Source organism: Microplitis mediator, chromosome 8 (genome assembly GCF_029852145.1).
Source record: "Microplitis mediator isolate UGA2020A chromosome 8, iyMicMedi2.1, whole genome shotgun sequence".
Taxonomy (NCBI): Eukaryota; Metazoa; Arthropoda; class Insecta; order Hymenoptera; family Braconidae; genus Microplitis; species Microplitis mediator.
Window position 1 is genome coordinate 3,266,510 of NC_079976.1, and position 13,611 is coordinate 3,280,120.

The 13,611-nt window shown below is 31.1% G+C and overlaps 1 protein-coding gene across 2 annotated transcripts in view; it reads left to right on the forward strand.

Moving 5' to 3' along the window:
• Window positions 1-3,832, forward strand: part of LOC130672745 (LIM domain only protein 3-like) — a 117,332-nt gene extending 113,500 nt beyond the window's left edge. The window contains exon 6 of one of the 2 annotated variants that reach the window (XM_057477461.1): window positions 2,508-3,832. In XM_057477461.1, coding sequence (XP_057333444.1) covers window positions 2,508-2,663 — 156 coding nt within the window. In that variant the 3' untranslated portion in view covers window positions 2,664-3,832. The remainder of the gene's footprint in view (window positions 1-2,507) is intronic. The other variant, XM_057477462.1, reaches the window with a different exon arrangement.
• The last annotated feature ends 9,779 nt before the right edge of the window (window positions 3,833-13,611 follow it).

A 13,611-nucleotide genomic window follows, 5' to 3' on the forward strand; every position in this document is an offset into this window, starting at 1 on the left:
TAACTATGTCTTGTATATCAACGTAAGGAACAACATTTTGAACTCCATCAAATTTATAAGATGTACCACCGAATGATATATGATGTTTGCATGATTGACTAAGTTCTACATTCGTACCCATTGACCATGTAGACGGTAGAAGACTCAAATCACTATGCACCAAGTCGACAGTTCCTGAACTAAAGAATAAATAATTAATGAAATACTCAAAATTTAATTCGAAAATTGAATTATTAAAAATTAACTTCATAACCATTCTACCGTCTGTAGAATTTTTAGTTACTACGTACTCATTTCATTAAATTAATTTAGTTAATGAAATTACCTATTGGGACATTGAGTCGATTCATATACTTCCGTTTGATTTGTATCAAGAGTTCCATTTATATTAAGATATCGTCCACGCAATGATTGGCCAAATGTTACACCTATTTAATGACACTCATAAGTGATTAATTTATATTTCTAATTGTCATTAATATGGTCGTATTAAGATTACAGATATACTAAAAAAATATATTTTTTTTGATAAAAATTCTTGCGTAAGAAATTTTGGTAACGTTCTAGAAGCAAGACTGTGTCTATTTTAAGCATACATTTTTTTCAGACTAAAAGTTTGATAAGACTCTTTATTAATTTTATTTATACGCTTATAACAAAGCGATTTTAAAGTAAAAAAGTATTTTTGAAAAATATAATAAATAGCATTTGACCTCAAGGCGTTTATTAATCACCGGAATTTTTTTTTTCTTAATATTTTTTTATAATCTGTATCCTTATAATTATTTTTCTCATAAATTGATAAATTATATATAATTATATATAATTAGTGGAATTCTCTAAAAATAACCTGTGACACGTATATTTTCTGGAAAAATAATATCCTCTAGAATAATTTTCAAACCATCGTAAATAGATCCTCTAAAATTAATGACTTTTTTTGAATTATTGCACTCATTAGAAGACTTCCATTTAACAGTAATCGGATCAATTTTTCCGTTTTCGAATTTTCCTTGTTGAAGTTCGAGGTAAATCGTGTTGTTGTGCCTGTTAAATCTAACGCCAGTTACTACGCTATAAAATAATACCCATCAAATTTACTATACGTCATCAAATTGATTATTAAACAAAATTTAATGCTGATGGTCAATCATTACATAAAAATTTAAAAATGCTTACTGGTCGTCATCTACCGAAACTGGATCAAAGCAAATCGAATCGAGTAATTTGCCACGAGGGGTATCGATAATTGGATTATCAATACGTTCACATAAACAGTTACAAATATTACCAGTATGATCTAACATATTTTTGGCTACAGCAATTGCTTCTTTTCCTTCCCTACTAAGCCAAACTTCTGCATTTAACCAAACATATAGTACATCCCTATAATGTTTAAGTGCTTTCTTACGGGCATAACTTTCCTGTTTTGTAAAATTCAAATTCAAAATTTCATTTCATATTTTACAAAAATTTATCAAGTATTTACAGCAACTTACAGAGTTGAACCAGCAGTAACGAAGTATTCCCGTACATTGATTAGGATAAGGCAAATCATATGTAAAAGGTTTATACGCTATAGTAAGCATATCACATTTACCAGAAGTATTTCGTTCGTAGTTCAAAAATTCCTCGTTAATAGTAATGGCATACAGACTATTAAAATTTATGACTGAATCTTGAAATAAATTTTTAAAAATATTTATTACTAACGTAAGATATCAAGTGTCAAATTTATCAATTAAATATCTATGAAGTTACCAAATTTAAATCTTCATAGACGGAAAATTAAATTATTAATGCACTTGCTATTTTTATTATTAAGCATTTGAAATTGTCATATTTTAATAAATAATAGGTTCAAATTTTTTGGAAAAAAAAAATTGATAACTTACCTTCCTGCAAACAATTATAATTGTCACCTTTTTGAATGGAAACTAGTTCCGACGATACCGATAGGATGTTTATTTTTAAGATAATCACTAAGACCCATATTGTAGTCTTGGAAAAATTCAAACATTGCAACATTTTTACACGAATGTAAAAAAAAAATGTTAATGTATAATTTTGAAATATTTTTTGACAATAAAAATCGAATCGAGTTTATCGAATGCAAGTTCGCATCATTCTACAAATATTTTATACCATTTTTTTTTAATTAGAGTCAATTATCGAAATTTTTTTATCTATACTCTTCTATATATATATATATATATACATATATATTTTTTTTTTTTTCACAATAATTAAAAGAACTAATTGCAAGTCCAATGAATCAAATCAATTAAAAAAAAAAGATATAAAATTTAATTTTAAAATTAAAGATAAGCCAAAGTGGCTAAAAATTTGTAACCAATAAGAGACGTCTTACAATCAATTTATTGCTGAAAAAAGATTTTAAAAAATTCTAAAGAAAAATAAATTTGATATGAATAAAATCTTATGGGAAAATTATAAAAATAAAAAAGAAATGTAATGTAAATTTTATTCTTTTGTTTCCTGAACAGGCTTTGGCACAAGGCAATACGAGGCAGACAAACGGAGACGCTGGCCATAACCACAATGGGTATCAAGCTCCCGCGACCTCGGCAGCCCATAACGCTCTAAATCCCATGAATAATTTAAATGGCATCAACGCACAGGCTACATACGACACCAAATGACAAACAAAGTAAAATAGAAGCTTACTAAAATCGAATCACAAATACCCAAACAATAATAATAACCAACACGTAAGAACAAGAAGAAAACGGAACATCCGTATGCTGCCAAATAATAAATCTTGTTTTATTGCTGATTCGATTTTCATTCCCCCATAAATAATAAACAAATAAAAGTATAAAAAATTGTAGACTTTAATTATTTGCTGAATGTGATCGCAGGTATGGAAATTATAATTAATTTGTAAAAAAAATCAGTCAGTGTGATAAATTTTGTTAACAATTAATTTGAATTAACGAATTCGGTGCTTATTAGTTAATAAATTACTTGTAATTTAGGGGAAAATTTTTGTAAAAAAATAAAAAATGGCGGAAACTGTCGATTGTTAAATGAACGATAGTTTTAGTTGCTCTGAAGCTCGAGTAGAGTTTGCCAAACAAAGTATAACGCGGAATACCGTAGGTGTGTGACTAAGGGGGTTAAATTCGTAGAGATAGATCGAAATCGGCCGACACGGTCGCCGGGCACCCCCGGGGGTGTAATACGTTAAGGGTGACTTAGCGTCGTTTCAACTTTGAATCTCCGAGGCCAGATTGATGCGGCCAACTTTTACGTTGCCTTATTTGCGAGTCAGATAACGAGGCTGAGTTATGCCCAAACTTTTCTCGGGGCTGCTCCTATATATATACGTTATAAAAAATAACTGAAACAAAAACTAAAACGAAAACGAAAACGAAAGCTGAAGCAAAAGCACAGAAGCCAAGAGAATGAAAGAGAGCTGGGGTGGATGGGATGCACAAGTTGAATGCTTTATTTATCAGTGTTATACATCAATAACATATTCAAAGATTCAACGAACACCATCTACATCCGTACCTGCGACTTATGCTTCCATTACGCTGTTACAATTTATATGTAAAATACTGATAACAGATGACTAATCATTTCCATTTGTTGGATAGTATAATTATTATATAAAAATTAATCTCCGTAGTTTATAAATTAATTAATTAATTAATTTATCAATAATTATAATTATGAAAATGTAGCTAACGATTTATGTTTGTTGACGAGCATGTTTTTTGTATTATAGTCTATTGTAATAAACAGAAGGTCGAAAATTATATTAATTAAAATATTATTTTGTAGAGATGAAAATTTTAAATTTAAGTTTTTATGAGTATTAAATAAATAAATATACTAATAATTTATCTATATGATGATAATGTTATTTTGTACTATAAAAATGCTAATATGATCATAGAATTTTAATGGTGCAATATAAAAATTTTTTTCCTCTTTTCTGTATTCATTTTTTTTTTTTTCTGCGCCTTATTCCTCAATACATTGAGTTCCTTTTCCGTGTAAAATTTTCTTGACTCAACACCGCTTACACTTGTTTCCCGTTAAAATATTAAAGGTTACTACGTGATTGGCCGAACAAAATTTCACCTCAATAATTTACCAATCACGCACGCACTCATACACATGAGCTTTGTGTTTTACATCAAGCAAAACGGATAAATCCCATTGTGTATTCAGGAGAAAGCGTGAAAATCCAACTCTAAAGTTGGTGAGTTTTTGTTGGGGAATGGTAGAAACTAGAGGCAACTGAGGAAGCAAAAAGCTATATGGAATCATATCTTTTGTACATGAACATTTCTGGCAATCTTCACTATTCGCACGAATTGACTCGAAATATTTCGCTTAACATTGCGAATTTATGTTCTCTACATGCTTTTTAAAGGTAAAAGAATTTTTACATTTTATAAATTTACTTTCCCCTTATCCAGATGTTTTTTTTTTTTCATTTTATTTTACCATTATTCAAAACAGTAATAAAGTATAAATATTAATTTCTGCCGATATTTAAGTGAAAAATTTTCAGAGTGGAATATCGATAAAAACGATTAGTGAAATTATTAAAATAACGTGGATTTATTGGGACACTTAATCATGGAGAGTTATGATGAATGACAGGCATTGAATGCAAATACCAAGTTTTTCATTTATTTTTTAAAACAGTTCTGCGAGTAATCATTGGCAATTAGTCGGTGGCACACCCCCGATAAATGTTATTTATGAGCTACGATTATCCATGGGCACAGCTAACTGCCAAGGTACCCTGCAAGGATAGAAGCTAAATGTAACACCACCGTCTCGAGTCTCGAACCAAAATTGCCACCGCGACCCTCTATAATTGCTCGCCAATTAACCATACCTATCCTACACATTTTGATTACTAACTCACTACTAAGATCATCCTTAATATCAGTAACACTATTGTCAGTACTCGGTAAATTAATTGCAGTTAATAAATCAAGGGGTTTTCGTTAATTTTTAAATAAAATGATAACCCGAGTCACAATATTAGACGTAAATTGAACGTTTTTAACGTTTTGAACGTAAATTGAACGTTTTGGACATCAAAAAATGAATTTGACAGCTTTCAACTTATTGAAAAGGTACATTGGAGTATCATAAATCGAAAACGTAACTAAAACCTATTTAGACTTACAATAAGAAAACATAAGCATACCAAAAAAACTGTTTCATCGATTTTGTACACAGAAAAAAAGGATTTCTTAGCGCAAAAAATTTTTACTTGACCCAAGAAATTTTTCTGTATTATAAAGTGAAAACAAAACTTTTCTTGGGGTAAGAAAAAATTTTCTCAGAACAAGAAAAAAATTTTTTAGGCGAGAAAAAAATTCGTGAGCCAAGAAAAATTTTTGTCTTTAATTCATAATACAAAATATTTCTTGCGCCAAGAAATTCTTTTTTTCTGTGTACTCCTGGATTATAATCACGTCAATTTCTTAAAATTTTTTGGTCTGCCTTTCTGGCTCTTAGATAAAAAATTCGTATTTTACAAAAAAATTTTTTTCAGTTTCATACACAGAAAAAAAGAATCTCTTGGCGCAAGAAATTTTTTGTGTTATAAATTGAAAACAAAAATTTTCTTAAGACAAGAAAAAATTTCTTGGTTCAAAAAATTTTTTCTTGCTCTAAAAAAATTTATCCTCGCTCCGAGAAATTTGAAATTTGCAATTTATAATTCGAAAAATTTTTTAAGACAAGTAAATATTTTTTTGGGACAAATACAAATTTCTTGCACTAAGAAATCTTTTTTTTCTGTGTACTTCTATCTTTAACACTATTATATCTTTTCGCATATTATGATATGAAGGTTATGAAAATTGTGATTACAAATATTGAAATAAATTAATTAATGTCATCATTAAACTAAAATCATAACTCATGAAATTACCAATTTTTTTAAGAACTAAAATACAAAAAAATCGTTCAATTTACTTTCAAAACGTTAAAAACGTTCAATTTACGTTTAAAACGTTAAGAACGTTCAACTTACGTCTCATATTTCGACTCGGGAAGGGCTGGGATGACGTTTAAAAAAAAAATTTTTTGTTTGGAAATGTTCAACATCTATAAGGTAGGTTGGGGTAAGTTGGTCACTGGACAAAACTGTCATGTCAATATTTGTAATAATTTTTTTTTTTTTTTATAGGAAATTGAGCCGTCAATTTTTTAACGTAATTTCAAATATTAATTTATAGAGCTAAAAAAATGTGAAATTGTTTAAATTTAAAAATGTTATTTTTCTTCGTAAACGAAAATAAAAAATTGTGCTCTTGACGTTTAAAAAAAAAAAAAAACTAAATGAATATGTGAATATTTTATTACGTATGTGTATAAAAAAATGAAGGGCACACAAGCGAAGAACAACGATTAATTAAAAAAGTAAAAATTGTTTTCATAAAATTCATTTACGGAAATATGCGCGGACTGAAATAATATCCGGGTAGCTGATGCGTGTCCCCTGCACCCGAAAGAATAAAAAAAGTAAAAGAGTCAGTCTCGCGAGAGTAGAGAAGGAAAAAAAGTAAGCAAATAAATGAATGAGTGAGTGAGTAAACGCGAAGTAAAGAGTGGGGTTGACACTGAGGGCTGGAAAAGAAAGTTTTCCACATTTTTTTCATTTCCATAACTCTTATAAAAATATTTCTATGGCATTGTGTATCCGTTGAACCCCAAGCTCTTCTCTCACACTCTCTTACGCTCGTTCTGTTTCTCTAAGTCTTACTCACTCACTCGACCACCCCCTCGAGAGCATTTTAAAGCACCGGGGACGGGTGGGCCCATGCGAAGTGTGATTTAAGCACGCGTAAAACGCTCGTTAAAACAACAAAGCTTTTTAATGTCCTCCCTTGATTGCCTAACTCACTTTATTAAAACGTTACGCGATATTATAATATTTTACTTTTTTATATATATTTAGATTTTTATTCGCTTTATTCCATTCCCAGGTGGACTTTACCAACTAAACTTTTATAAATGTTCTTATACTTTTTTATACCTTCTTTCTCGAGTGCAAACTTATAAAAACTTATATCCAGCCGATAAAAAAAATAATAACAATAATTCCATCAATAACATAAACAATTAAGCGCAGAATATTATCGCGAATTAAAATAACAAAATAAAATCATTGGTTATGATAATTTTGAATACTATTCCAACTCGACAATGTGTCCCGCGAGCAATCGACGGTCCAGTGAAGCGAAAGCAAAAAGCAAAGAAACGAGGCGAGACTATGACTCGTAAAAGAATAAAATAAAAGAACAGAAGCATCGAAAAGGCAAAGAAAAAATTAAAGGTCAGAGGGATTTTAAAGCAAAAGCACTATTGTAATGCCCCGTTTTGAAATGGCCCTAATTAAAAAAGTAATTTCACAAATTTACATAAAACTGAGCATTTGTTTAATATCACTCTTAAATATTTTCTTTTCTTTTTCTATCAAAGGCATTTCTGCCATATCATTTTATTGACAGAGAAAGTATTTTATCACACAATTGAATGCACATGAATCTAGTTTAATAAATTTTTTTTAAACGAGTGGACAGGTGCCCCAGGTACCAAAGTACTCCTGTGTGTCTTTATGTCTGAAAGTAAAGGAACGCCAGCAATCTTTTCATTTCGCTTTGTCCAAGAATGTCTTTTTCTCCCTATACTATGAGTATCGTCCATATAATATCAAGAATATATACTTTTTTACGTCTCTTGCCCGAGGACGTGTTTCTTTGCTTCTATTCCTCTTTTTCTTATTCAACAACCCATAAGAACATTCACATGAACATTCTTACAAGTACCTACGTCAGCATATTATTCTTTATATACATTTACATTGATGTCTTTCTTATTTCGAAAGTCCACTTACATAATAAATATTAAATTGCAAATAAACTCGTTAATTTTCCTCCATAAAAAAAAAAAAAAATACACGTATATTTTATTATATTGAAAAAAGGTTTCACGTAACGAAACCTTCAAATTTCCAATTCACGTCGCTAAAGAAACAAAACTCTATTTATTTTTTCTCTTGATCTTTAGTTAATAAAAAAAAAAATTAAATATATATATTACCAACAATTGTATTAAAATAAAAATAAATATAAAAAAACTGTTCTCATTCAACGAGAATATTTAATTCTTCGTACGACAATACAAACGGGAATTGAACAATCTTGGTTTAACAAAAAATAAAAAAAAATTATAATAAAATAAAATAAAAAAAAAACGCTCGGAGGTGTATAGCCCGAGTAATATAGGGGTTGAAAGAGATTGCAGAGTGATTTTACACAGAGCTTTTGTTTTACGAGTACTGCCACTTGTAAATATAATTACAAACTCCGGCTGTCCCATTCCTAATTTGATTCCGCGGTTGTTTTCACCCACTTGCTGCATATCCCCCTTACCCTTCTCCAAATAGTCTTTATCTCTCGTTCCCTCTCTTTTACTCGCTGGCAAACTTTTCAGTGTCTTCTCTATTCATACACAAAACTCCCTTACGCAGTTTTGTAGCTGTCTCTTCTCTTGCCTATCCCTTTTCCCGCTTACGCTTACGCTTTACTATACACGCATTGTCTCTCGTCTTTTCATTCAAATTACCGAGGCACAGTACTTCCCATTCTCACGGCAACCAGCCACGCCAATGCCTGCCTGACTACCATACCTACACCCACTACTACGATGGTAACAGAACCCGCAGGAAACCCGCCGTGGGTTTCTCTTTATACCCCTTGGTTGGTTTGTATTGTCGCGGTTTTATTGAATCGCGAAGCTATTGTCTCGTGAGCAACCGAAACACCGTTGATTGTCAAAGAAAATCCAACCATTTTTCACGTACCGTCATTACGAAACTCCATCTACGATCTTTTAAATTCCGTCCATTTTTAATTTATATTAAACATTAAATATTTAATGCTACTACTCAGCTAATTATTATTATTTTTTTTAAAATTAAATATTTAAAATACTTGCAAAATATTATTAATATAATATTTATTGACAAATAAAAAAGTTTTGATAAATTCGTAAAATTTATGAAAAGGGTTCCTTGATGTTTGTAATTAAAATTCCACCCTGTGGCACGTTGTGGATGCTAGCAGGGGCCAAACGATTCTTGTTTGTCTTGACAACAAAAGGAGAAGAGAAGTTGGTAGTGTTTCCCGTATACGTAAGGATGTCTCCTACTACTGCTACTACTACTACTACTTTAAGTACCTCGGAACCGGCATAGTATGATTACAGCGCAGTTAGTCCTATGAGAAAATGAATGAAAGAGAGACAGAATAAGAGCAATGAGAAACTGAAAAGGGGTCGCAGAATTATTACATCTTTTGTTCCAAGCCTCGAACCGCCCCATTTGCGGAATTGCGGATCGCATTTGAGTCGCGATTGCGGCCGCTGAACGAGAGGACACCCACGGGGGTGACTTTACCGAGTTAACCCCTTTTGTTAGTTTGGCTAATTTAACCACAGGTTATTTCTTCCATTCGCATTTACATCAAGCTTTTATTCATATCCTACCTACCAACCTCTTTATTGTTATATTTCAATGACTTTTCTTTATTACTTTAATTAATTATTATCTTCCCTCTTATTCAACAATCAAATTTTTTATTTTAAAAATTTATGTTAATTTATAAATATTTCGTCTATATTTTTCAATCAAATGTATATGAATAAATAAAGACTGAGAAGAGTTTCGAGTCAATTTGACGGCAGGCAATAATTCTTAAGTCACATAAACTCGAATGTATTCAAATTCCGAACCGCGTTCCCATCGGTGACTTTATTCGCGAGTAACTCGATTACATCCTGAATAAAACCCTTTCTTAAATATATACATATACTTTAGTATACAATAATACGTAAGAACGTATAACAGGATCGTTAACGTAAGAAAGTTGGCGCTGTTATTGCCAATGTTACCCATGAACTAAAGGAACTTTTACTTTTACGTGGTGATTCGAATTAAGAATTTACGATAACTGCCCTTTTCACCCTTCTTATACACTCTTAAGATATTTCTCTTATAACTGTATCTGCTTTCTCACTCTGCAGGCTCACTATCATTACTTTGTATCCCCAAGTTGGATCATCCCTTTCTATATAACACCAGTTAGAATGAGAAAGAGAGTAACCGAGTACTCTTTCATTTAATTGCAAACGATAACGTGTCTTGAGAGACTCACTGGTAATTTATAATATTATTCGCTGTGTCGGCAACTCTCAGTAATATCATGTAATGTAAGATACAGAGAAAGGAAAAATGTTGAAAGCAAGATAGGGATGTGTTAGTCGGGAAATAAAAAATGAAAGAAAAATATAATAAAAAGGGTGACTTAATGAAGATACGTAGGGTCTATTTTTGCGAAATAATCATAAGATCCATAACAATACCAAGAGTTATAACGTCCTCAGGATTTATTTTTCTCACCCTTTATCTTAAGTTTTTTTTTTTATTTTTCTTTTTACTGCTCGACCCATTCCACTTATCTGAAGGTAAGAGTAGTTTATATAAGTATTTCTTAGCAGCAAGTTCCAAGTTCCAAGACCGAGCGTGTTACAAGTTGAACTAACTTCTGCTAATAATGGGCGAGGCATTAATTCCAAACGATTGGACCCAGTGGGCCATTACATAACACGAGTCACAACGGTTATTGGCTCTTGTTCTTTAAAAATATTCAATTGTAGAATATTAAAAAAGTAATCACCGAAATATTATAATGCTTTGATTTGTTTTTTCTCTTAAAAAAGTATAATATCGTGATCGCGAGTTTTTATTTAGGTTTTTTATACGTCTGATGACGAATAATCGTCTTTCTTTCTTATAGCTCTTGTCCCATGAGAAACATTAAGGTGGGAAATGTAAAAAGTAAAATTAATGTGACTGGAAACAACGTTAGAATTTTTTTATATGAAAGTTACGAATTATTATCACAATAAATAAATTAAAAATATTTATCTGCAAAATAGCTGAGGTAAAAGGGGCACTCAGAAAATTTACAGTTTTTTAACAAAAAATGTTTATGTTGTGATGGAATATTTCCAACAGGAGCAAAGTTACGGGATCCTCTACGCAGAATGCCATAAGACATGGCACTTTCACCCATGTTCCCCCATGTTCCCCCATTCTCAAATGAGTCTAAACTAAAAAAAAAAATTTTTCGTAGGCCTTCTATTGGTTTCTTCCACTAGAAGACATCATAATAAACAAAAAATGTTTATATTGTGATGGAATATTTCCAATAGGAGCAAAGTTACGGGATCCTTTACGCTGAATGCCATAGACATGGCACTTTCACCCATGTTCCCTCATGTTCCCCCATGTTCCCTCATTCTCAAATGGGTCTAAACTAAAAAAAAAAATTTTTTGAAGGCTTTTTTTTGGTTTCTTCTACTAAAAGACATCATAATAAACAAAAAATGTTTATATTGTGATGGAATATTTCCAATAGGAGCAAAGTTACGGGATCCTTTACGCTGAATGCCATAGACATGGCACTTTCACCCATGTTCCCTCATGTTCCCCCATGTTCCCCCATTCTCAAATAGGTCTAAACTAAAAAAAAAAATTTTTCGAAGGCCTTTTTTTGGTTTTTTCTACTAGAAGACATCATAATAAACAAAAAATGTTTATATTGTGATGGAATATTTCCAACAGAAGCAAAGTTACGGGATTCTCTACGCAAAATGCCATAGACATGGCACTTTCACCCATGTTCCCCATCACAACAGTGAGAATAATTACTGATAATTAAAAATTTGTAATTTAAATATCAAATATTTTTTCATATAAACAAAAAAATTTTTAAATAACCGAGACCAGAAGTTTGCTAATTAAGCCATCGAAATCAATCAAGTGTTCATACCTCATTATAAACTAGGGTAAAAGAAGACACTAAATTTTTTTTCCAAGTTTTCGAGATTTTAGCAAAGAAAAAAATTCAATTTGCAATTTTGGAGTGGCCGCCCTGCGTTGGATCACTTTACCCCATTTCCCTATAGAGTCTGTAAATAAAAAAAAAAAATCACTGAAATTCTGTGTCATGTTGCCCCGAGTTCCTTCGGTATTTATTGTAAAAAATATTTATCTGCATGCTAACAATTAAAAAAAAAAAAAACAAATGTTCTAGTCAACTTAAAGTGTCAGACAAACACCTGATTCTAATAGGGTTGTTTAAAATATGCAAAAGTTGCCCACCGGGTACCGGATAACAATAAACTAACACTCAGGTACACTCTTGAACGCACAATAGCCTTAGAGCCTTGCACCCTTGGTGCTAACAATCTCACCTCGAGTTACGAGAATCGCAGTACAGTCGCGGCAAGAAGGGTGTAGGGCATGAGCTCTTCAACAATGATCCCGAGGGGTAATACACCGTGTTTATATTTATATTCTTTTATATTTTCTTTTCCATTTCCTTAACTACCAACACCACCAAAAGAGTACATGGTTTTATAGCTTTCAGTCATTTTTCCCTTAATATAACAAATGATAAAAGAAACGCTGGTATAATAATACAGACTAAATGGAGATTTGATGCTCCTCCAGGCACATTAAACCATCGCGATGATAAGCTGAAGAGAAAAATATTTTCTTTCCCGCCTCGTAAAAAATAATACGTGTGTAAATGTGGATTATCGGTATGTATATATTATGCTGTAGAATATTTAGCAATCAAACAGGGTCAGTTTATCTACGACAACAAATAATTGCTGGTAAATAATCTAAATTATTCTCTTTGTATCGTAAGCCCGAATATTGGAGATAAAGTCAATATAGTCGTAGATTAAACATTGAACTGTGTAATTGATACTAATCAAAGCTATTTATTTTGAAATTTTTAATCGTTCTTAATCATTTTCAAATTATTTTTAGCGCCACTGAGTATATATGAGGTACAAACTGCGTTCAAAAAGAATTTTTAATCAAAAATAATTAAAATAAAATTTAAAATACCGTTTACACAGTTTTGATTTTTTCATACTTTATACTGACGATCAATTGATAGTTAACGTAATTATTTTTGTAATTACAGTCATCGTTGATAGTAAAAAAAATTAAATTTAAAAAATGAAAATTTAATTAAAATTTCAGGACGAAATTTTAATTTGGGTGAGTATGTGTACATGCGCACGTTAAAAATTGCGGCGCATGCTTCGATGTTGGAGATAAAGATGGTGTTGAATATAAATTCTAGAAATTACCGACGGTCGCACTGTATCTATTAATGATAGGGAAGTTTTCACGCTGGATTCCTAAATTCGAATTTTGTTTTGTCATCAGAAGTTAGAAAAATTTCAATTTTTACTAAATCGGAATTAATTGATATTTTTTGTGATGAAAAAACTTGTAATGAGTAATAAGAGAGCATAATAAAAAAAAAAACGTTTTTATCCACATGAACATGGTACGAAAATTTGAAAAAAGTGTTAGCATGCAATTATTGACTTACCCATCTCCCGATAGCTCTGCCAAAACACCATCATCAGGATCATCAGCAGGCATTGAATCTTCAACACTATTTACAATCACTACACTCACAAAACTTCATCACTTTTATCACTAAATACAACACT